The sequence below is a fragment of the Musa acuminata genome, chromosome BXJ1-8 (assembly GCF_036884655.1).
Source record: "Musa acuminata AAA Group cultivar baxijiao chromosome BXJ1-8, Cavendish_Baxijiao_AAA, whole genome shotgun sequence".
NCBI classification, from domain to species: Eukaryota; Viridiplantae; Streptophyta; class Magnoliopsida; order Zingiberales; family Musaceae; genus Musa; species Musa acuminata.
In genome coordinates, this window is record NC_088334.1 from 48,380,930 (window position 1) to 48,405,834 (window position 24,905).

At 38.2% G+C, this 24,905-nt stretch overlaps 3 protein-coding genes across 7 annotated transcripts; all 3 read right to left on the reverse strand.

Moving 5' to 3' along the window:
- Positions 1-749: 749 nt before the first annotated feature.
- LOC135588432 (probable protein phosphatase 2C 52) lies at positions 750-7,665 on the reverse strand. Of its 4 annotated transcripts, none has more exons than XM_065080556.1 (10): positions 7,184-7,665; positions 6,674-6,956; positions 4,448-4,575; positions 4,266-4,364; positions 4,010-4,168; positions 2,720-2,806; positions 2,220-2,294; positions 2,001-2,092; positions 1,520-1,594; positions 750-1,199 (listed from the first exon to the last, which is right to left on the reverse strand). In XM_065080556.1, exons 2-10 carry the CDS (start codon positions 6,934-6,936, stop codon positions 1,032-1,034), a joined length of 1,146 nt encoding a protein of 381 aa, XP_064936628.1. In that variant the 5' UTR covers positions 6,937-6,956; positions 7,184-7,665; the 3' UTR covers positions 750-1,031. The 4 variants fall into 4 exon arrangements, with proteins under 4 accessions (XP_064936628.1, XP_064936630.1, XP_064936629.1 ...); XM_065080558.1 differs by lacking the exon at positions 7,184-7,665 and adding an exon at positions 6,360-6,529 and having other exon boundaries at positions 6,674-6,812; XM_065080557.1 differs by lacking the exon at positions 2,220-2,294 and having other exon boundaries at positions 7,184-7,636.
- A 1,602-nt stretch (positions 7,666-9,267) lies between these two features.
- LOC103996065 (large ribosomal subunit protein eL33w) lies at positions 9,268-10,084 on the reverse strand. The gene is made up of 4 exons (XM_009416876.3): positions 10,015-10,084; positions 9,870-9,905; positions 9,562-9,790; positions 9,268-9,462 (listed from the first exon to the last, which is right to left on the reverse strand). The coding sequence occupies exons 1-4, from the start codon at positions 10,044-10,046 to the stop codon at positions 9,421-9,423; spliced, it is 339 nt and encodes a 112-aa protein (XP_009415151.2). The 5' UTR covers positions 10,047-10,084; the 3' UTR covers positions 9,268-9,420.
- An 870-nt stretch (positions 10,085-10,954) lies between these two features.
- Positions 10,955-24,702, reverse strand: LOC135588434 (glutamate synthase 1 [NADH], chloroplastic-like). Of its 2 annotated transcripts, none has more exons than XM_065080561.1 (22): positions 24,370-24,702; positions 24,148-24,267; positions 23,821-23,934; positions 22,972-23,124; positions 22,762-22,862; positions 22,467-22,563; positions 21,997-22,106; positions 21,790-21,893; positions 21,468-21,647; positions 21,036-21,379; positions 20,899-20,960; positions 20,348-20,817; positions 19,162-20,031; positions 18,317-18,471; positions 17,890-18,051; positions 16,099-17,661; positions 15,639-15,842; positions 14,985-15,253; positions 13,510-13,815; positions 12,726-12,993; positions 12,342-12,599; positions 10,955-11,460 (listed from the first exon to the last, which is right to left on the reverse strand). In XM_065080561.1, exons 1-22 carry the CDS (start codon positions 24,526-24,528, stop codon positions 11,227-11,229), a joined length of 6,303 nt encoding a protein of 2,100 aa, XP_064936633.1. In that variant the 5' UTR covers positions 24,529-24,702; the 3' UTR covers positions 10,955-11,226. The 2 variants fall into 2 exon arrangements, with proteins under 2 accessions (XP_064936633.1, XP_064936632.1); XM_065080560.1 differs by having other exon boundaries at positions 20,899-20,966.
- Between the last annotated feature and the right edge of the window lie 203 nt (positions 24,703-24,905).

Genomic DNA, 24,905 nt, shown 5'->3' on the forward strand with positions numbered 1-24,905 from the left:
AGTCATGATCGAATGAGGGGTGACGAGAGTGATGGTGGTGGGAGTAGTCGGCATAAGGACGAAGGCTTCACGAAGATGAAAACAATGCAATGATCTCCAAAGGGGGGTTGGAAGAGGGGATAGGCTATGAGCATTACGGATAATATCGAGAAGATGAGAGTCACGATCAGATAAGTGGTGACGAGAGTGACGACGAGGGGAGTAGTCAACATCGAGAATAAAAGCTTCACAAGGGCAATGACATCGAGAAGTTGAGTCACGATCGGATAAATGATGACGAGAGTGACGACGATGAGAGTAGTCAACATCGAGAATAAAAGCTTCACAGTGACAATGCTAAGGCCGCAACAAAATGAAAACAGAATATCTAAAGTGTTAAAGAAAAAACTAAAAACTTTATCGGATAAATGGCCTTTTTTTAATCTTTTTTTACCATTCTTTTTTTTCCCTTGAAAGATGATCAACGATAAGTATATCCCCATTTTCTGGACAGATTATCAAAGCTAATACGAGTTAATCGGACCAAATCAGGGTGACCATAAAAGTACAATTTTACAAATAATTTATTCATAAGATTTTGGGATCAAATGAAGCCTTCATTTTAATTTATGAACCGATAAGAAATTATCACGTGATCAAATTGAGAATATATATATATATATATATATATATATATATATATATATATATATATATAAAGGAAAATATATATACATAAACACATTTCCTAAACTTTGAAAGAATAGATAGGCAAAAAGCCCAAAACAAATCGATTGAAACTCAATCCAAAGGAGGTTTGACAGAACATGCTCACACTTGCACAGAAGACGTTTGGCAAGCAACTAAAAAGCAATACAAAGCCTTATACTCAATATGTAACAAAAGAAAAGGAAGGAAAGAGGAAGCCAAAAAGAGAAGAAAGTGTTCTAAGAAAGGCAACAACAGATAAGCATGGAAAAAACTGGCATGCTAATAATTGCATTCTTCTGACTTTGAGTCCCGAGCGAGCATTCTTATGGCAATATGATCAATCAATCATAAACACAGGCTGGAGGAGGGTCTACACCTTCTTTGTTGTTGAGGAATCTCACTACTATGCACGTTATATTGTCTGCACTTCCACGAGAGAATGCAACCTCTGTCAACTTCCTCGCTGCGGCCTTGGGATCCTCTTCCAATCTCACGAGTGAAACGGCATCCTGATGGATGTGAATAGCAATGGAAAAATATCAGAATTTTAATCATGAAGCATCCTCACAAAACCTAGAGGCAGTGAACAGATCGTTGAAATGACCACAAACACACAGCATTAGAGTTCACAGGTTTAACTGAAAGAAGATACTGGTGAAAGAGGTTTAAGTGCCGTGGAGAATATCTTGAGAGAAGGATCATACAAAGTAGACTTCAATGAGTATGCAAATTTCAGCAACCTTAATAATAGAAGATCAGCTCTACTAAGTTGTCTAATAAAGCAGTATCATACGTAACAGCATATGCTTGATGTAAAAGAGACGCTCACCTCATTCTTAACAACATCCCATAACCCATCACTTGCCAAAATCAGGAACTCCAATTCGTGATCAACCACTCGTTCCTGTGGAAAATGAATTTATGATTAAGTATTCTACTGCAGTTTGTCATGATAAAACAAAGAAATCATTAAAAATTATTTTCTAGACATCTCATTACACTGAAATCAAAATAAATTATTGCCAGAGGTATAATCTGCCCCATGCAAATAATGTTTATAAAAACAGCTGCAGTATGCAGGTGGACAAGCTCTCACATAGTCCATAGGCAGAATGAAGCAGCATGAGCGACTGCACGTCTGGTTCAATTAGAATATTCATGTGACCAATATACACATGTGAAGACAGATATGACAACATAAAGTGTGTTTTAGAAAGCAACAAAAAAATACTAGAAAATGTAGAACATTGCATGTGTCATGAGGATAATTAAAAACAAAACGATCCCACTTTAAACTATCTGCAGAATACCTGAATGTCGGGCTCTGCCACAACAAATCGCTTGAGAAGGCGATTACCAAATGCTCGTGACATTGCCAATACACCACCCACCCTCCAAGTACCTGCAGGACCAGGATTCCCATAAGCAATAACAAATGATATCCCAATGCACGAGGCTCCTACCAATACAGGATCTAGGAAGGATCCTGCAAGCAGAGAGACTTTTTTTATGATTCAAACCCTAGTCACCTAGATCAGAAAGAAGCAACTTGCAGGACCAGGATTCCCATAAGCAATTCAGAGTTGTATTTTTCCATCCAAAGTCTGAGGATTCCTTTCCAATAACAATATGTAATTAGCTTAAAAAGAGATACTAAATGGATCAATGCTACTTATAATCAAATCAAATGTCCATTAAGATAAAGGCTAATAGTTCATCTGAATACAATAATTAGTATTCTACTCTACCTCAAAATTCCAGGGATTTTTTCTACTGATCACCCCTATCATCTTCAAACAAGGAGCAATTTTTAATCCATCATCATGTAATATAAACACCAAAGCATAAACGATAAGTTCTATAAGAAATAAAGGGTACAAAGTGGCACATTCTATTCTAATATCTAGACTGTGAATTGAGCAATGAAACTTCATGTATGCATTTTAAAGAATGACATGTTAGAATTAAGCAAGACAAAACCAGTAGAAATGTCTTGAACACGCAGCAACGGACAGAGTAGAAGACTTACCAGTCCACATGACAAATCCTCCAGCATTCTCAATTCTTTTTCTCTCATCAATTCGATTTGGTTTGTGGTCATCAGAAAGCGGAATTGCTACAAATACGAACCAAATTCAGTTAATCTTAAAATGTATGAAATGAACATGAGTTCAAGAATCAGGTTCATATACTGAAAGGAAACAACAATAAATAAAACACATTATATCAGAAAAAAATAACAGCACAAATTCATTCTAAAACATAAAATTATGGTGTGCTGCAAAATATAAAATAAAGTTGTGATGAATGATGCACACTGGCATGTACAATTTGGTAACACTACATCATGTCGCAAGTGTGCCTATGAATGCCTGGCACACATCAGCTGCAAGCTCTAAAATAAAGTTGTGGTATATTTTTGGTAAGACACCTATGGATGCCTGGCATGTATAATTTTGGTAAGACACCATCAGTTTACTAATGTAGGTGCCTGTGGGTGCTTCGCACACACCGAGGCCAACATGTCCTGACATGGTCCGGCATGCTATATTGCAAGAATATATGCCAAGATGGCTATAACTGATTAAGCCGCTCAGCAGTCCTTGGAAAATTAATGATTACATATCGCCTCCCCAAATTTTTTACATCTTTCATCGTTGTTAAATAACTACCATTGACAAAAAAATGAAGAATAATAAGAACTCCATAAATGTCATGCTTTCTTAAATTGTTCTCATACTGTTAAAAAAAAATGGTAGTTAATCAACCATTTCTACAGTGTCAAGATACATAGAAGTTCCATATTTGGTGTTCCACAAGCCGTAAATTATGTGTTTTGGCCAAATGCTGATATGACAATAGAAGCACTTGTCAACCTACCTTTTGAAAATGCCTCAATTTCACAAGTGCTACTGACTAGAATGCCCTGGAACACCAACAATGGTCTCATTCTAATTGGAGTAAGCCAATTATGGGCCTTCTCTGTGCCTCTCCATGAAAGTATTACCTTGTTTATGTTATAGGAAGAAAAGAAAGGCCGGTTGTTATCTGGAGCTGTTTTGCTTTATTGTTGTAAGATAAAATATTTGTAATTTCTCACAGAAAAGATCAGACATTTTTAAACCTTGCAAATGCAGTCATGTGAATCCTTTAAATTTGCATGAAGTTCCTGTCCAACACACAAGAAAATTTGGCACAATACAATGACAAAGAACTGCTAACCAAATCATAACTACCTTTATTGTTCATAAATGACCCCCCAAGAATATGTTTTATAAAAAGAAACATGTAGAAGATTTTAGATATCAGTGGAAAGAACCTTTTCCTGCTTTCGATATAACAGCACGTGAATCTCCAACATTTGCTACATACAAGTGTTTGCCAACCAAGATTGCTGTCGAAGCTGTAGAACCATCATCTCTGGAAGTATTGTTTTCAGCATCTAAGAAATCTGAATCAGTTCTCTGATATGATTCATCTGCAGTTTGTCATTTTCCAAAAAAATGACAATCATTTAACAACTCTATGCAATGCATTAAACATATGATAAAGTAAATTCAAAAGCTTGACAATACTTATTGCAAGTTTTATGTCTGTCAAGAACTTTGGATGCTTCATAAGGTTGTCAAATAAGTGCTCCTTCAGATATTCAGCAGCACGTGAGCCTCCATGACCTGCAATACCAAGTTATGTATAAAAATTCAAATATTTCATATTAAGGACAAGCAAAAGTACAAAAGTAAGAAATCTAGCAGACCATCAAATATTCCAAAGAAATAAATTGTTTGGCCATCAATTTTAGCTGATTTTACATCAAAGAAATCCTCCATGTTTACTCTCTTTCCCCTGAAGCTTGAATATCCACAATTTAATTTCCCATCATCACTGCAAATAAGCCAAATGATCAATCAAACCAATTTTTCAAAGAACTAAAATCAGAAACTTATTTAAATATACACAAACTTTTATGCTGATATTTTGATAGCCACAGAGCAGCACAATTATATACAAAGAAACCTCGCAGAACATTATGAAATTTATAACCTTTGCAAAACTGCAAAAGTATTTTCCTACAGAAGTTTCTGCAAAACGATGACTATAACAGTAAAATATGGCAAAGCTACATAATGTAAGTTATGTCCTTGAATACAAAATGATTATTTATAGGTAACCATGACAACCTACAATGAGGCATGCCTTTTTAAAATAGTTAAGTCATGACATCTTTATACAAAAATATCAAATGCTTCTTCGCTTATATTTTAAAACATCACTTATCAAATTACCAATGCAGTGGGGTGAAAGCCATCATGACAGATGGAAACACAGACTACTAAAATCTTTCTCTCTTTCAAACTTGATCATTTAAGGAGATTAGTTAGAAAAGATTTCACTAGGCTTGTCTTCTCCAAACACAGCTTTCAATGGTATACATCATGATTCGCGTTGCTAATCCATACCGATGTACTAACCAGTTGTCGGTACGGTACATACCGAACCATACCAAGCTTACCGACATACGAAACATGGGAGCATACTAATATACCTTCGCATTAGTTCCCTATCAGACCAGTATATACCACCCGTACAGAGTGATATGCCACGGTAATGTTAGCTTAAGCCATCAGGTATAGCACAGTTGGCTTAAGCCATGTTTTTCAACAAGGCATGCTGAAAAAAAGAAGAGAAAAGAAAATGAATATGTAGGCAAAAAAGATCTCCTAAAAGCAATAATGCAAAAGGATTAATGCAACTATCCAAACAACCCATTAAAAAATGATACAAGAACATGAACATGTATAGTGGGGTCTGGCTATGGTATTTATGTATTGCAATAGTTTGTATTTGAACATGGTCATATCGGTTCTACAATCTACATATAGGACAGAATCAAATATCTCGTTTTTAAAACTAGGAAACACAAAATCTAGTATTTCTTTTGATGATATATATTACATGGTCATAGCAACATGCAACACTACCTGAACATATAATCCATGGGCATTGCATATAAAGAATACCTGATCCTTAATAGCTAATATTTGTACTCAAGCCATGTCTAATTAAGAGAAAAAATTCAAGGCTAAGCACATTTCATCAATGATCCAGATATGGTGCCTTAACACATCTGATATTTGCTAGAAGTCTAACATAAACATATGTTGTTCTTAACCAATAAAGATTTTATGTTTAGAACTATGTATCCATTATTTTTCAAAAGAAATCTAATTTTATGCAATGGACATCTTAGGTCAATATCAAATTGATTAAAGCCCCTCACATTATAAAACAAATAGCTGCCGAAAGCAGTAGGCTGAAGTCCTATAAAAAATTTGAGGCAGTCACTTTGTTGCATTGGTTTTTATGTAAATGGCAATTCTGATATGGCACCCGGTACAGAATGTCTGACAATTAAGGAATAACTTAAACACATCTCCATCACTGAAACAACCTGACTAAGATGCTGCCACTTTCACTTGCTGAACTAATAACTGGCTAAACATAGAATCACTTGTTAATTTTAGAAAGATATTTTTAGTTTTCAGTAGGTCTCCTGAAAATTTTTAAATGGTAACAACATCATCCACTTACTAGCATAAATATACTGGCATTACAAACACTTCATGATAATCCTGTGGCTAATTTTCTTCCACCTGAGCAACACCAACCTAGATCGATCCTGCATGCCACCTTTCCTTATCTCAGATGATAAAACATGAGAGGTCTTGGGTTCAGTCTCTATCGTGTGTGAAGTGTGCATTTTGTCCAACGCTACAGTCCATTCAGTGTGTCAACTCTTCCCAAATGATTGGACCATCCACACAAAGCCAAACTGGTCCTGTACAGCATTAAATGTCGATGAATTCCTCCACAGATAGTGGAACGTCGTCCAAATGCTAAAGTAAAAACTAAATCGCCTAGGACATTGACGATCATCGAACTAGATCGTGAGTATATTTTAGCAATAATTCCAGGAATTTACCTTCTCCATGCTCCAGTGGCATAACCCCCATCGCCCACCTCGTCCTTCTCGGGCAACAGATGAGAAGCAGCTCGGGGATTGACGGCACGACCTGAATCAACCATCATACCTGCCACCGCCTCGACTCTCCGGTGCTTCGAAGGACACTTCACCCCGAGTTTGTTATCCTTGCCGCGCTTCAAGCTTTTGACCTGCCCCTCTCCATCGGAAGTGGAATGCACCGAATTCTCTGCGCGATTTCCCTCATGCCAGCAGCATACCATCCAATCGGGCCGATGATCGCCTGCAACACCGAAATACTCCATTCGGCATAAAGAAACAGAAGAAATGACGAAATCCGGAGACCATTCTACCGGAAATGGGAAAGAAAGATCCACCTTTTCCGCAAACAAACAAAAATTCCACAAGAATCATACATCCACATCCATCGTTGATCATAAGATTAACAACTTGATGTAGAAAAAATATCAGCGAAACCGTAGATTAAGAGCGATGAATGAGGAAACCAACCTCGATCGGATCGTCGTCGATGCAAACAAGATTAGGGTCGTATGGATATGGAGAAGATTTGGGAGAGCGGGGCGGTGGGGTGAGGACGCAGGGAGCCCCTTCGGAGGAATAAGGGGGTTCAGGTTGAGCGTTTCCTTTTCCCACCCGTTTTGGGGGTCTACCCGTTTTAGACGCCTTCCCGTTGATAAGAGACGGAGGCGGCCCCACCGGAGGGGGGGGGCCCAATCCAGCGCCCTCACTGCACCCGACCAACTCATTAAGGCATGTGAGATGAGACGCGAACGATGGACGGAAAGGTGCGGTGGGTAATTTGCTGTCCTTTTGATCCGGGTCATCTTGTTATTTTCTTTATTTTTATTTCTCTTAAAAAAAGCGATTTTTTTTTTAACGAAAGAGAAAGAAGATAACGTAATTTAAAATTTTCAAATCAACAAATATTAACTATGATTAATATCAACTAATTGAAACTAGAATAGACATACTAAAAATAAAAACATTTTTATAAATATTTATAAAGAGTATTACAATTTATTCCAAATCTGTATATCTTCTGTAATTGGTTATGCTTATGTAATTAATTCATGTAGGAATTTAATGGATGTCATTAAGCTAGCAGCCCTCCCCCACAAGCTTACAAAGAACATCTGCTAGAACTGTACAACAGAAGAAATGACTAACAGTAAATGGATGGTGGAAAGACTTGAATAGAGACAGAATTAAGTATTAGCGAAAAATGCAAATCATAAACATAAAAGCAAGAAGAAATGACCACTTAACACAAGGGGAAAGCATCATCTCCAGTCTCACTGATGTCTATTTATATTGGGAAGACAATAGATTTTACCTCTTGACAGAGAAAGTGGCAGAACACGAGGCGCATAGCCACAGGCAGAATTGCGAAGAAATTAAGCAACTCAATATCGGAAACTTGAGAGAGACTAATTTCCAGAGTAAAACTCACATGGAAAGCTTTAATTCTAATGCCTACAGCAGCATGGATGATTTGGTACTATTACACATATGCTTCATGTTACCTGAAAGCTATTTTCCGGAGTAGACACATATTTAAAACATCACCACTGATGCCTCCAGCAGCATCAGGGATTTGATGCCACTAAAGATGATGCTTCATGTTACCTCATTATATTAATAGTAAACTTCAGATGATGCACAGTTTATGAAAGGAATGTTAGGAAGAAATCACTACAATGAAATATACGTGATATTGGTCAATACAAGCATCTATCTCATCAAAAACATTATCTTGATAAATTCAAAACCAACAAAACTTTCTTCAGCTTATTTATTGTTAACAATGAAATATACACAAACCCATAACAGCTTCTCACTTTTGAAGACATTCCCACCTGCCTTTCTCCTTCTGGTTCGTAATTGCATTTAGGCTGTCCTAGTGTGCCAGATTCATGATTCTCTCATCATCTCCCAGAGTATTTGCGTCAAGCTCCATTTCGACTCCCATTACAATACATGCTATAATACTCACGGAGAAGTGAGAGGCCGAAAGAGCCGTGGTGTTTGGAAAATCTGCCAACTCAAGTGAACTTTGGCAAATATTGTAAAGTTCTCACATAAATTCAAACACATAAATTACCTCTTCCAGCCAATCACAAAAGAATTATTGTCGATTCAACAAGATCCAGACACCTTTTATTTCTATGATCTGCTAAACTTTCTCTAACACTCTTAACTAATGTAAATGATTATACACTTCAATTACCCTGCCAAGAGGCAGAGAACACTCCCTCTTCGAATCCTCTAAATGATACTCATTCTCTATATTAGGTTAATGGGAAGATCCATGATAATGACTGAAAATCTAAACATAACAATCTTCAAATGCTCTGTAAAAATTTAACCGTCAATAGGCAACATGCTTCTACTGAAAATGAACCTAAATGAATGAACAGAAGATATATGATGTCACATTTCCTATAAAATCAGACATTCAAAAACATATTTTTGGTATATAGAACAGTATTGAAGCTTTCATCCATTTTCTTTTACTTCTTAACAGAAGAAATTATAAGCTTGAAGAAAATTATTATGCAAGCACAAAGCAAACGGAAGAAACAGACAACAAAAAATTTCACAAAAATGATCACCAGTAGTATCATAAGTGAAGCTAAAGGATGACACTGAAAATGAAAAAAGAGGAAAGATCAAACCCAACAAAAAACCAAAATGCCATGAAGTGTATTCCCAAATGGTAATCCACCTCATATGTTGCTCGGATACATGAAAACCCTGACCCGTCCACCCTGCAATCCGAAATCAGAACGAAGTCAAGGTAAACACAACCTTTAGCAAGGGTTAGACCTAATAGAGGCAAAAAACCAAAGCATCGATGTGAATCTCACCATGGATTTTGGCGGGAGATTGGACTTGAACTTCGCGCGGACGACGCCGCTGTTGCCGTGAGGGCGAGCAACCTTACCCCAGATGCACCGGTACTGGGTCCCCTTGTTCTTCGTCTTGGCCTTGTAGATGTACGCCATTCTCTTGCCACAGTACCACGCGACCTCCTCCTTCGTGTTCACCCCCTCGATCTGGACCAGCGAGGTGTTCTCGTACTGGTTCGACTTCGACCTAATTCATCACATCGAAATCCGATTAGAACAGAACGTTAAATACGAAGGTGCAGATGACGAATCGGAACTCGACTTGCCTCTTGTATCCGAGTATCGTGCCGCGGACATACAACCTGCGATCGAGATCAAGGATGACAGGAACAGAATAAGTACTTGAAGTAGAAGAAGAAGAAGAAGAAGAAGAAGAAGAAGAAAATGAAGAGGAAGATGTTTGATTCGCACCTGACGCGCTGGCCTTGTCGGCCCTTCACCATTTTCGCAGAGGAGACGGAGAAACCCTAGTCGGCGTCGTTTCTGAACAAGCGCGGTCAGTATTCATAGCTACGGATTGGACGGTCTAGATCGCGTGATTGAATCGCGGACGGTTCAGATCGCGTACCCCTGTTTGGCCTCGAACGAATCGTTGAATCACCCGTTGAAACTTCCTGGGTGATGTGGGATCTGGACCTGTCCCACATATGGACCCTGACAATTATCAGGGGTGATTCAGCTCACCACGTATTCTCTATGGCAAACATTCCAAGCACGTGCCAGCACCAATTACACGTTAGTAGAACCTTCACCTTCCCCACTTTTCTTGTCGTCTTCAAATGTGATGACACACTTAATGTTCATAGGGAGCCGGTAATGTTCATGTCAGATGAGCGTTGAATCCTACACAACCAAGTCAAGAGAGACTCCTAATAAATGTCAATGACAAGTTAAATTGAAAAGTCAATATCCCTACATCATACCTATAGGCTCTTTTTTATAGTGGTTAACTTGGAACTGTTACACTGATTTATTGGTAATAATAGAGGGTGTGAAATTTAGCTGAAACCATCACCACCCAGTGCGGAACTTGGGATTGGGTAATTGTCTCCACGTGGTACTCATGGAATGGACAAATTCGATCGTTTTGGGTCCAAGTGGCAGCAGGCTACTGGCTCGCCAGCCATACAGAATTAATGTCCTTTGCACCGACCGTTATGGCCAGCTGGTCAGTCACGTCTCCCTAATACGTCGGCCGGACAAGGCTGACACATCGGCTGGAGGAATTCTGCCATATCGAAAACAAAGATGAAATTTTCAAGGCCATACAAGTATGAGACAGCCATTAGGCTGCTGTTATGCTGTAAGCCATGGTCAACAGATCCAAGCTGTTCTGATACTTTCAGAGATCAATTTTGCATCTTTTATTTGAACAATGGAGAGAACTTAACACTGTTTCTAAGCCACAATACAGCTTGTGAAAGACAAGAACAGAAACAAATACAACTCCAAAACGCATAAATACGACGTCGTTCAGCTAGATAATTAACACTACTTACTTTACTGCACAACAATATCTCAAACTTGGATTCAACCAGAAGATACAGTCGGCCGGACTCACTAGCTGGATACTTAACTAGTTGGTTTTAGAACTGTCCTGTTACATCCTGGAGTGAAGCGTATCTATGCAACTGCAACACCGTTCTTCTTCGTGGCATTAGTTTCATCTCTCATTAGGTACTTGTCGACATGAGAGGCTGCTTGTCTGCCCTCGCTGATGGCCCAAACGACCAGTGACTGGCCGCGCCTACAATCGCCAGCGGCAAATACTCCTTCCACATTGGTTGAGAAGCATCCGAAATCTGCTTTGAAGTTTGAACGGTTGTCTCTTTCCACACCCAGTTGATCAGCGATTGTCTGCAAGCATAGTTAAGTCTTAATCTGACTGATTATAACTACAAGATTATATCTGACAAATTTGGTATGTAGGAAAAAGTGAAACAACATTCAGCTGGTTGTATTCTGATGTTGTCGAACATTACATAAACAATGAGGCTTACTACAAATAAAAGGCCACCTAAATAAATCCAGATCATCAACATTAAAACAGCATGTCAAAATTACAGGCACAAGAACCAGATCTTATGAAAACTGTGTAGAATATAAACACAAATGTTACTTGAATCCATCTAGTATGTCATACGAACTATCTAGCTAAAACTTGGTTGCTCCATCAGATCAGCACTCCATTGGTTGGAAATATCCTATTACATCTCAACTAACAAAGAACAGGTCTCTTTGGACACCTAATGGTGCCAATGAACATGAAATTTTTTGCTTGTTGAGCCTCACAGATTAGCTGAACACTAGGGCCACCATGATCAAGAAGGCTTGGCCATTGATGGAGAATGTGAATGTGATCTGGAGGACAGGGATCATTCATCTTTATATTGTAGCTTTAGAAAACATTAATGGTCTTGTTTCAAAAAACCCTTGGAACTGTCAACTCGACATGTCTAATGCTTAACAGCTAATTAGATCTTCGGGGAGGATGAGAACAAACCAAAAAGAGAGCAATTAATTAAAGTTTTTAGTACTCTTTTCTTCAACTACACAAACAGAACCAGTTTTCTGTAGTTTTTCTTTTTCCTATGTCTGTTCCTTTCATTCCTCTTTAAGTGAACTCTCATCTAGTATTTCTTCTAAAAGTTACCAATATTATCTTCATAATCTAAATTATCCAATGTGATGCCACACGGAATACTGAATTAAGTGACAGATAACATTAGAGAACCTACCGATTCTGGGCCAAGGAAACCCATAGCCAATAGGACTAGATCAGCCTCAAATATCTTTTCAGAACCTTCGACTTCCTTGAACTGTAATCTTCCTCCACTATCTTTTTCCCAACATACTTGTACCACCTCAAGGCCTTTCACAACTCCATTTTCATCTCCCACAAATCTCTTTGTCAAAACCTGATATGATCTCGGGTCTTTTCCAAACTTGGCGGTTGCTTCTTGGTGACCATAATCTACTCGGAAGATCCTAGGCCACTGCAAAAGACAAAAGCTAATTCAGAATAAATGTCACTTCTAGTCAAATACAAGAGGGATAGAACAATTACTATGATCCCATAAAGAAAAATATACATCTATATTATTAAAAAAAATTTATTTAACCTGGGGCCATGGGTTGCCAGGTGCTCTTTTTCGGGGAGGTATAGGAAGGAGTTCCAAGTTTACAATATTGGTACAACCATGTCGGATGGAGGTCCCAATACAATCTGTTCCTGTATCTCCTCCGCCTACCACAACCACTTTCTTATCCTTGGCAGATATGTATTTACCATCATCAAGATTGCTATCAAGCAAGCTTTTGGTGTTTGCATGAAGAAATTCCATGGCAAAATGAATACCAGAGAGCTCCCTTCCAGGAACTGTCAGATCCCTGCACAAAAAGTATTCTCAGTGCATCAACATTCCTTTGCAGATGTCATACTCTCGTTATGGCCTTTATAATCAAATGCTTTTTACAGCAGAAATTCCAATGCTAACTAATTTTGAATAGAATTTATTATTCAGGATTAAAAAGCTACAGACAGGAAATATTATAAGAAAAATAGAACATTGTATGTATAAAATATAGCAAGTCATATACAGCACTCAAGCTGACGTCAACGAGGTCATTCTGACTCTGGCCCGATGGATAATCAACATGAACACATAATACACGTCTGAAAGAATTCCTGGTAAATGAACAAAATTGGAACTTTCTGGTTCCTATGTGGAGAATCTGAAATATAGCAGGGCAATTTTCACTCGTATAAGGAGGTTGCTTGTCACATTAACATATTCTGAAGTCCATTTGCATGTTCATTTGTAGAAATATTCCACAAAGTTTCCACAAAGCAAAAATGTAAAATTCATAAAAATGTAAAATTCTTAAACAACATCAATCAGTTACCTAGGTTTTGTAGCTCCACAAGCCAAAACTATTGCATCGTTTTCGGCACGAAGATGGTCGAGGGAGTACAATGGATCTACTCCAACATTGGCATTGACCACAAACTTAACACCTTCCTCTTTCATTAGGTTTACACGACGTTGAACAATGTAAAACTTGTCTGCCTTCATGTTGGGAACTCCATACATCATTAATCCCCCCATACGGTCAGCACGCTCATAAACAGTTACCAGGTGACCCATTTTATTTAGCTGATCGGCTGCGGCTAGACCAGCTGGGCCACTACCAACTATGGCGACCTTCTTCCTGTATCAGTGACAAGCATTCACATTTTCTTACATTTCATCATGAAACAAAAAATCATTAATTGATAATTAAAATCACATTATATCCACGATAATTCTACACTTTAATTGAAGATCCATGATATTATAAGCGTAAAATGATTTGGTAGCACAGTTGAATTTTTTTCTAGTTAGAAAAGCCAATACAAGTTTAAACCAGTTGGGACAGTACAAAATAAATGATTGAGTAGTTTACCTCACCTCTAAAATGACTAGCCATAAAATTTACAAAGAGAATTTGGCGACAAGCATGGGTAAACAAATAAACCCATGGATGGAAACTAGTTACCTTTGCAAACTACAGGCAGTTTGCAGTGAGAGCACGGTTCATGCTTACTATGAAGAAACTAGATGGCTAAATGGCACTGGTGCAGAAGCTGCTGGTATTTCTACTGAGTTTCACATCCGATAATTTTTTTAGTTTCACACAGGAGTAACAGAAGATGTATATATTTTTTTCATACATTAAGAAACTCTTCTGGAATATTCCATTTATGGTTAGGACCTGTTATCATAAATCATGGAGTATCCTGATATCATGATGCTAAAACCATAAATTTCTAAATTAAAATTTTCGAAAGAATCTTATTAATGATATTGGGAAAAGGCAATTTGATTATTTTGGTTACTGCATAGTGCATACAACATTAAGTAGTCTGCTAAATTGTCCGTTGAAGAAAAGAGGACTTTAAAATTCATTCTCCATTGGAAAAAAAAAATCATTCTCCACATAATTATTCTGAGAATATTATGCCTCCTAAGTATGAACTAAGCACACAAATGCAACCATTTGAATCCCCCCTCTCTAAGGAAAGGAAACACAAAGCATAAAGACAAAAACATCAGAGAATTGAAAAGACAGAAAAACTGATAACTGATGTGTGAGAAATGGCTTGATTAAATCATAATTTATTAGTCAAAAGAAAATGTTTTTTCCTCCAAATGGAACACAAATCAAACCATGAGACAAGTGTAGTAGCATTCTGTGACTTTATTTAGAAGTAGAGCTTACCAAAAGAAGTTGAAGAAAAGAATGGGATTAAATGGCTAACAACCTAAATGCTACAGAAAACATGACAGGATGTAAAGTGATCTTATGAGAATTGGATAGCACAAGAAAAGAATCATTACCCAGTTCTCCGTTGTGGAGGTCGAGGTTTCACCCATCCTTCCTCAAAACCTTTGTCAATGATGGCACATTCTATACTCTTAATAGACACAGGGTTCTCAATGATACCCAGAACACAAGATCCTTCACATGGAGCAGGGCAAACTCGACCAGTAAATTCTGGGAAGTTGTTTGTTTCTAGGAGTCGATCTAAAGCTTCACGCCACCTATTTTGGTGGACAAGTTCATTGAATTCAGGTATCTTATTTCCAAGAGGGCACCCAGATTGATCCTGCAGGTTGGGAGAAAATTTAGAAGGACAACTTAAATAATGATGCTCGAAGTGAATAAATTTTTCGTAAAGCATTAAGTTTAGAGATCCCTATCATATCTAAAGAAAACCTCAAGTATTTCTAGAAAATAAACTTTTGTATATAAGGTTGTAGTGATGCCAGACATGAATTATATTGAAAATTTAACAGCTGGAAGTATGACTACCATAAATTGAACCAAAGATTATATTATATTCATGTGATTAGTTTTGAAAAGTGACCATGATTCCATTGTAAAAAGTGCAAACAAAAGAAGATAAAAAGAGAGCCCAGGACTGTTAACATATATCCTAAAATAAACTTTGTCAAGTGCCATTTGATATAACAAAACATGATTTAAGATACCTGATGACAGAAAGGGGTTCCACAATCCATGCAACGGGCAGATTGGGTTTTTGTAAGTGGCCCAGGCTTCAACTCCACAGCAACTTCCTTCCAATCTTTAATTCGATTATTTGGATCTCTATAAGATATGCCTTGACGCTCATATGCAAGAAAACCACGATGCTTAATAGCATTATCAACCTGTGTTGGCCTATTCGTTGTCTCCTGACCAACGTTATGTCCATCCAAAAATCAGTTTAACAACTTATTCAGTGACAAAAGGAACCTTACAAACACTACAGCTCTCAGATAAAACTAGTATTAATCAGCTACATATAGGAAACTGCAATATCAGACAATTTTGCCAAATAGAAGGGACAGTTTTTTAATTCTGATATAAGAGAGAAGATTAATTATCCTACATCATGGGAAAAAGGATGAACTCAAATTAATCTTAATAAATCATTCAAATAAGGTTTACCTTCTTATCAGAACGTTCAGTTGCCAACTTAGATACTGCAGAAACATCCTTCATCAGCTCTTTTTTGTCTTTTTTCTTGGCTTCTTTAGAAGCTTGCTCTGCCTTTAAATTCTGAAGTACCCCCTTATAATCTCGAGGAAATACCTTTACAAACTTGCACAGTAGATTGTTAAAATTGGACAGGATTTCCTTCGCTAACTGACTTTTTGTATGGCGCTGATGTTGCTGTATCATCATTCTTAGTGTTGTAATGTCCTCTTCATCCTCAACATTTTCAAGATCAACTAGCTCAAGGTTGCATCGAGCTTCAAACTTCCCATCCACATCAAGGACATAAGCAATTCCACCACTCATTCCAGCTGCAAAGTTCCTCCCAGTTTTCCCAAGTATAACAACAATACCACCAGTCATATACTCGCATCCATGATCACCAACACCTTCTACAACTGCTGTAGCACCCGAGTTACGTACGCAGAACCTCTCCGCTGCCATTCCATTAAAATATGCCTCCCCTTTTATAGCTCCATACAAAGCAACATTACCAATAACTATGTTTTCCTTCGGATCAAACTTACTTTCTCTTGGAGGATAAACTACAATCTTGCCACCAGATAACCCTTTCCCAACATAGTCATTGCTGTCTCCTTCAAGCTCAAGTGTGATACCAGGGCAAAGAAATGCCCCAAGACTCTGACCAGCACTTCCATTTAGCCTAATGTGGATTGTATCAGGAGGTAATCCTTTCATATGGTAGAGTTTAGTGACTTCATGGCTAAGCATGGTGCCAGCAGTACGATTTACATTATAAATTGGGGTCTCAATAAATACAGGCAAACCTTTGTCCAGAGCAGCTTTTGATAGAGTAATCAGTTTTTGATCTAATACCAAGTCCAGACCATGATCCTGTTTCTGAATGCAATACTGAGAAGCACCTGGCCTAATTTCAGCTGCCGGTTTAAGCAGTAATGAGAGATTGATATTTTTCAATTTTTCATTGCTCAAAATGACTTCTTTATCAACCTCTAACATGTCCACACGGCCAATCATCTCATTAACGGTTTGAAAGCCCAGCTGGGCCATGATCTCACGGACTTCTTCTGCCAACATGAAGAAAAAATTTATAACATGCTCAGGTTGCCCTGCGAATTTTTGACGAAGAACAGGATCTTGAGTGGCTATGCCAACGGGGCAAGTGTTCTTATGGCACTTCCGCATCATAATGCAGCCAAGTGTTATAAGAGGTGCGGTACTGAAACCAAACTCTTCTGCACCAAGTAGAGCAGCTATGGCAACATCCCGTCCAGTCTTAAGCTGACCATCAGTTTGCAAGACTGCTCGCCCACGAAGGTCATTTGCAACAAGAGTTTGATGTGTCTCAGCCAACCCAAGCTCCCAAGGAAGCCCTGCATTTTTAATGCCAGTCCAACGAGAAGCTCCAGTACCACCATCATGGCCAGATATCAATACATGGTCTGCGTGCCCTTTTACAACCCCACTAGCAATTACCCCAACGCCAGCCTCAGAAACTAGCTTAACGCTAATTCGAGCTCCTGGATTCGAATTCTGCGTGAGAGAAGAGAGACTTTCTATCAAGATGTAAAAGTACAGACATAAAGCAAATACCATAATTCTGTTATCATGCTTGTGATGGCTCCTTAAATGATATGAATAACAGAGAAATGGGACCACGCTAAAACGAAGAAAAGGGAGGGGTACCTCTGACAATTTTTTATGGCACAGTAACTTCCATTAATCAGTGACAAAGACATACCAAATGATTCACTTAATTACCTTAAGATCAAAAATTAATTGGGCAAGGTCCTCAATTGAGTATATATCATGGTGGGGTGGAGGACTAATAAGCCCTACACCAGCTGTAGAATTTCTTGTTACTGCAATATCACCAATGACCTTATGTCCAGGAAGTTCACCTCCTTCTCCTGGTTTAGCACCCTTGCAACAGAAGCAAACCAAAGAAAATCAAAAGAGGTATATAGCAACAGGTTAAGTTATAGCAACATAAATCACACTTAATGTGAAAGGTATGCATCATTTATAGATACAAACACAATTAGGTACTCTGTCATGGTTATTGATTTGTGAAAAGGAGAAACTATTTTTCTATTAGGAAGAGAGGACCACTAAGGTGGCAGATGTGTTTATTAAGGAGTTCAAATTAAAGGAAAAGTTATAAGCACAACAAATTTGTAGCAATTACCTGTGCCATCTTTATCTGAAGCTCATCAGCATTGGTAAGATAGTATATTGACACACCAAATCTTCCACTTGCCACTTGCTTAATTGCACTCCTCTTTGGATTCATTGAACCATCTGAAAGAGGCTCCATACGTGAAGGTTGTTCACCTCCCTCACCTTCATGAAAGTTACACACAAAATAAGAATAAAATTAACACTACTCTAATACTAAAATCATTGTCACTCAAAGATTAACCACGTATAATCTAGGAAGATGAAGCGGACAAACCAAGTTCACTCAAGATCAGGTCAAGTCAAGAAAACACAATTGCAATATGAATATACAAAAAATCATCATGTAAACCACTATCTGGCACATGACAATTACATACATATTGGTAAAATATTGATTATATATAGATATAATACACAGAAAATTAAGTCAATTGATGATTCCAAGATTAAAATATTGCAACAACATGATTTTTTCAAAAGAAAAAAAAAACAGAAAGGTCACAAGACTTGAACGTCAAAGGGTAGAACTTAATGAGCTACTATGACAGGAAGATTGGTTACCCTTAAACTTTAAATTTGACACTAAATCATTATCTATTCTCTACGTCGATGCTAGTTATCAATCAAGGTAGCATCAAGCACGCAGAAAAAAATGGTTACTTGATTCATCGAGTGAATCATGGACTGGCAAAACAGATAAGGATGGAAAGGCTCCTAATCATATATAAAATTATTCTAGACCAATGTTACATGCAACCTACCCATAAAGTTTGCTTATGACTAAGATATTTAAAATAAAAAAGGACATTAGAAGCTGAAAGAAGATTCTGGAGTTGTAAAGTAAGCTCATACCAGTGTTAGATTTGCCTCCAAGTTTGTTCATTGCAATAGCTAGAGTTGTATGTGCTTCTAAAGATATTGAACCATAACTCATTGCACCAGTACAGAAACGCTTCACAATTTCCCTAGCAGGTTCCACTTCATCCAAGGAAATTTTTCCAGTGACATCTTTAAACTTCAGCATACCACGCAAGTTGCAGCCCTTATTCAGCTGCTGTATCAGTTTAGAATATTCTTTGTATGCAGCCACACTGTTAGATCGGGCTGCCTCTTGCAACTTTGCAATTGCAAAGGGATCATTAAGGTGCAATTCACCCCCTTTCCTCCAGTGGTAATCCCCAGGATTAGGAAGTGCTACTGCTTCTGCACTACCTGGAGGTAAAGCTCTCATTGGAAATGCTAATTCATGAAGGCAAAGAGCATCTCCAGCAAGACTTTCAAATGTTGCACCCTCAACTCTGCTTGGTGTTCGTTTGAAGCACTTCTCGATCACCTCAGATGAAATACCTACAGCTTCAAAAATTTGTGCACCTTTGTATGATGCAAGAGTGGATATCCCCATTTTGGCTATGACTTTCATCATTCCATAATTGCTTGCTTTAAAATACTTGTTGACAAGATCCTCTCTGGAGTGAAACTCACCATCTTCTTTTGGAGGGATCTTTCCATCAATTTGCAGTCGCCAAATTGCTTCTATAGCCAAATATGGGCATATGGCATCTGCACCAAATCCAACTAGGGTACAAAAGTGATGCACTTCACGAGGCTCTGCAGATTCCACAATCAATCCAATGTGTGTCCTCTCTAGTGTCGAGACTAGATGTTGATGAACAGCACCAACTGCTAACAGAGAACTAACAGCAACATGCTCTGATGAAAAACCTAATAAAAATTTAAGAAGAAAGATTGACTGGTTAGCATCAACAGAATGCATGTCAGCATAAGAAAACCAACAAATATCATGTGAGTTGAAGACTAGATACTACAAAAGCAAAGAAATAGAAATAAAATAGTTTTCTGAATGATAAAGCATGTAAGTATCAACAAAGCATTCTTAGAAACAAGCATGATACTGAGAAATAAGAGCTAAGGATCATAAGAGAAGAAAAACCAAGAGAACTAATTCTAACACAATTTTAATCAATAAACTATCTTGGAAGGAAAAGTTATGACTTCAGAAACATCAATCAGTTCTCACCTCTGTCAGACAAGACAATTGTTGTATAACCATCACCAATAGCCTCGCGAACTTCAGAACAAATCCTATCCAAAGTCTGCTCTAGACCTTTTCGGCCATGCTTTTTTGGATATGTGATGTCAAGAACTTTGCTGCGCCAACCTCTATAGTCCATTTTTTTTATAGCTTCCATTTCTTCTATGGAAAGAAGAGGCCCCTTCAAAGAAAGGCGATTGCACTGTTTTTCTGTGGTTTCCGTGAGGTCACCTTCTGGACCGATCATACATTCCATAGAAGTTACAATTTGCTCCCTTATTGGATCAATTGGAGGGTTTGTGACTTGCGCAAACATCTGCTTAAAGTACTCAAATGTCAGTTTCTCTCTACCTGACATCACAGCCAAGGGAGTATCATTTCCCATTGAGCCAAGAGCTTCACTGGCATCTTTTGCCATAGGCAGCATCAGCATCTCCAAAGTTTCTACTGTGTAACTGCAGGCACAAATTTCAAAATGACTACTTTTGTTCATGTACATTGTAACAATAACATGGGAGAGTTAAGTTGTAACTAACCCAAAGGCCTTAAGTGGTGCCAAAAGACCACTAATTCCTGTGTTCTCAATTTTCTCATCACCCTGGAACTAAATATATCAGAAATTCAACCAAGGTCTATTTACTCAGTGAAACAAAACAAGCAGTATCAAACGTACCAGAACTGCTCCGAAAATGTATGGAGGAACCATGTCACTTTTGGAAACAGAATTGACAATGTCTTCAAGACAAATCTTCTGTCTCTTAAGCCACTTTCCATATGGTCTAGCTTGTGAGTACTGTCTCTTCAGTGCCTTATCATCAACAACAATGCCATGTTCAAAATCCACCAGCAGCATCATTCCTGGGTTTAGCCTTCCTTTCCTGGCCACTTCGTCCGGAGGGATATCTACAACGCCTACTTCACTGGCCATAATAACAAGGCCACTATGTGTAATATAAAACCGACCAGGTCTCAACCCATTGCGATCAAGTGTTGCTCCAAGATAGCGACCATCAGTAACTGCACTTGAATTTAAAAAAAAAAAACATATTAGTTTAAATCACCATGTCACCTGGAGTTTTGCACCAAGAATAGTATGGGTTCTCACATGAAATGAGAGCAGGTCCATCCCAGGGCTCCATGAGAGCTGAGAAATATTCATACAAAGCCTTCCTTTCAGAATCCATGTTTTTATCATTCTGCCATGCCTCAGGTATCATCATCATGACAGCTTCTGGCATGCTCCTACCAGAACGAACCAACAGCTCAAGAACACCATCAAATGCCCCTACAATTTACATAAATATTTCAACGTCAAGCACTCATAAATGCATACAGAAAAATGCACATTCATGTACCCGTATGTTACACGCATGACCTGTATGTCAAATGATTAGATTAAAGCAAGATATCAAGTGAGAAATATCTACCTGAATCGGATGAGCTAGCATCAACAATTGGTAAAAGTTGCTTCATTCCATCTTCCGATAAGGCTAATTCCTTGCACTTTAAGAGACCCTCCCGTGCCCTCATCCTGTTAGGAAAGAAGAAAAGAAAGATGTCAACCAAACCAAACGGTGACTAGCATATATAATTAGCTTATAACAAAGAAAAAATCCACCATCTTCTTATCATACCAGTTTATGTTTCCTCGTAAAGTGTTGATTTCTCCATTGTGACCCACTACACGCATTGGTTGTGCACGGTCCCAGCTGGGAAATGTGTTTGTGGAGAATCGAGAATGCACCTGCACATGAACATTGTTATTTGATCCTAAAATTGCAATTTTTAGACTTGCATTCTGAGGTTTAATAGTTCAGTGTGAAATAAAGGGGCACCAGAATAGCCAATAGGATCAGTCTAAGTACAGTCCCAATGAAAAATTACACAGAAAGCCTAAGCAATCTTCACCTGTAATCATTTCTTTTCCACTTCAAAATAGGATCTCATACAATAGATTGTAGGATTTAATGCATCAGAGTTCTGCAACAAGGTTTCCTAGGTTATCAACTACAAAGATTTCACCATACCACCCAAAGCATCGACTACATATTTCATATAGTAAACTGTTGTGGTCAAGAGTTTTTGCAAAAGTATATATATTTACCAGGGCCATGTAACTCGTAAACTTTTTGTCACCAAGATCTGCATAATAGTAGTTTTTCAGCTGAACAGGCTTTAGCTGACCTTTGTAAACAATAGTCCTGCCAAAATCAGACAAAACACAACACTTTTAGAAGATCCAGGACTTCTATCCATTAGTAAAGGAAACAAAACTGCCATCACATCTACACAGAAACAAGCTACTTAATAACCCATTCTTCCCTAATCATATCTTCTAACTCAAAACAACAAAAATTTCCTCTTCTTTATGCAAGGGCAAAAGGGGGTTAAAATATCACCTCGAAGACAATGAGCATATATAGAATTCCTTCGCTGCACCACGCTTCAGATTCAAAGCAGCTCGAACAGCAACCATTGAGAATCTCCTTAATATATACATCTGCATATACCCAAGATAAAAATCAAACAGAACCTTTAGAAGTTAGAAGTTTCTATCAAGTTTTAATGAGTTTCTCTGTGTTCAAGAAAAAAAAAAATCAACGAAGGACCTGTTGCTCAAAATCAGCATTGGATTGTGCACTTGGAGTAAGAAAAACTTGCTCAATGATTGGCTCTGTCCGTCGAGCAGACTCACCAAGCTCCGTATTATTTGTTGGTACCGGACGCCAGCCAAGAATAACATGCCCCAAGGATTCTGCAACCTAAAGTAGCATAAAGTACCAGACAGTTCTTCATAGTACTCTGAATTGCTCTAGGATGTATTAAGAATCACAAGAAAAGAAAAACTCCCAAATATGGCAGAAATTTTTTAAAAGAAAAAAAAATAGAAAGGTATACTATAGCATAAGTGAAAATAGCTCATCAAGAACAGCATCATAACAAAAGTTTGAGATTATCTAGACAAAAGAGATTACAAATGAATTTCTTGGTTGAGATCAGACCTGATCACTTCAAAAAGGATAAAAAAAAATACCTTTCAAAAAAGAAACATTCACTTTGTTAAAAGGAAATTTAGTGTAAGAAACAGAAGCTAGACTTCCTCAAATTTAATCATGTCTTTCAGCACATGTAGCAGGACCCTAATTTCAAACAAACATTGTAGCACAAGATGTAAATATCTTATCATATTCTTTTAAAAAATGCATAATGTTAAAAACATGCAAATTGTTCTTTGAAAGTTGCAAAAATAAATTATACAACACATCCAAGATAATATTTTTTATAGACAATAAATGTAAAACACAACTATCAACTTACTCAACAGACACGCCTGTATACACTGAACAATGAACAAAGAGAATCTGCAGTTCCTTTTAAAAGAGAAATATAAAATCTCCAGAAGTTTAGCTACAGATCCTGGTAGATCTCAAGTGTAATTATTCATAATGGAAAATTACCTCCACGAATGCAGCTTTGCTTTTCTCCCTGCGGCTATCATCAGTTGGCATGAAGAACATGCCAACAGCATACTTACTGGGTGGTGGCAGTTCAAACCCCAAATCTTTGGTTACCTGAAAGAGAAAAAAAAATATGTAGAAAATACCAAAAATTCATAGTTAATAATGCCCTAAGAAGAACAATCACCAATTGACAACACCACAAATGAACACGCCAATAAAAGATATGACAAACGCTTAGAACAGGGGAAAAATATTTCTTACAAGAACAAAGGCCCCTTAAAAATTCAAAATGCGTGCCTCATTGAAAACAAATAATACACATGCCTCGTTGAGGAACTCGTGCGGAAGAGCTACAAGGATGCCAGCCCCATCGCCAGTGTTAGCCTCACAGCCACAAGCACCACGGTGCGCCATCCTCTCCAGCATCTGCAGTGCATTGTCAACCTGCAAATTCTCCATATGTTCAGCAATGCTCTTGGAATGCAACGATTTCAAGGTCAAGAACATACTCTTGATTACTCTTGATCAGGGGAAACAAAAGCTTACTGTTTTATGGCTATATTCGCCGGATAGCTCAGCAATAAATCCGACACCACAAGAGTCTTTCTCGAAGGAGGGATCATAAAGACCCATGGGCTTCTCTGGCAACTCTGACATGGACGTTGACGGAGATCGAGAGGTGGCAACGACGTTCCGCTTCGGCATCAAACAACGTGTGAGGTCGTCGGTGCGCCGTGGATGGTTTCTTTGTATACCAAGAAAACGGCTCTCCGAGGGGACAGTATGAGATCGTCGCAAGGCAGAGAACCACACGGCCCTGCTTCCACGGCGGTCGTTCCTCTTGTAGTGCGCAACGCAAGAAGGCGCCAACGTCCCTGCGCCAAGCTTTAAAGCCGAGCACGGGTCAGCGGAGGCCATAGGCGAAAGACCACTCATTCTTTGAGGTTTTGGAACAAAGTTTAGATCTTTACGAGCTTGCTGAAACTCTCAACCAGGTTTCAGGTAAAAGGAAGTAGATTTATGAAGTATCGAACAAAGAAACTCCGGAGAAAGAGTCGATCAAAGAGCCGTTCAGGACGACG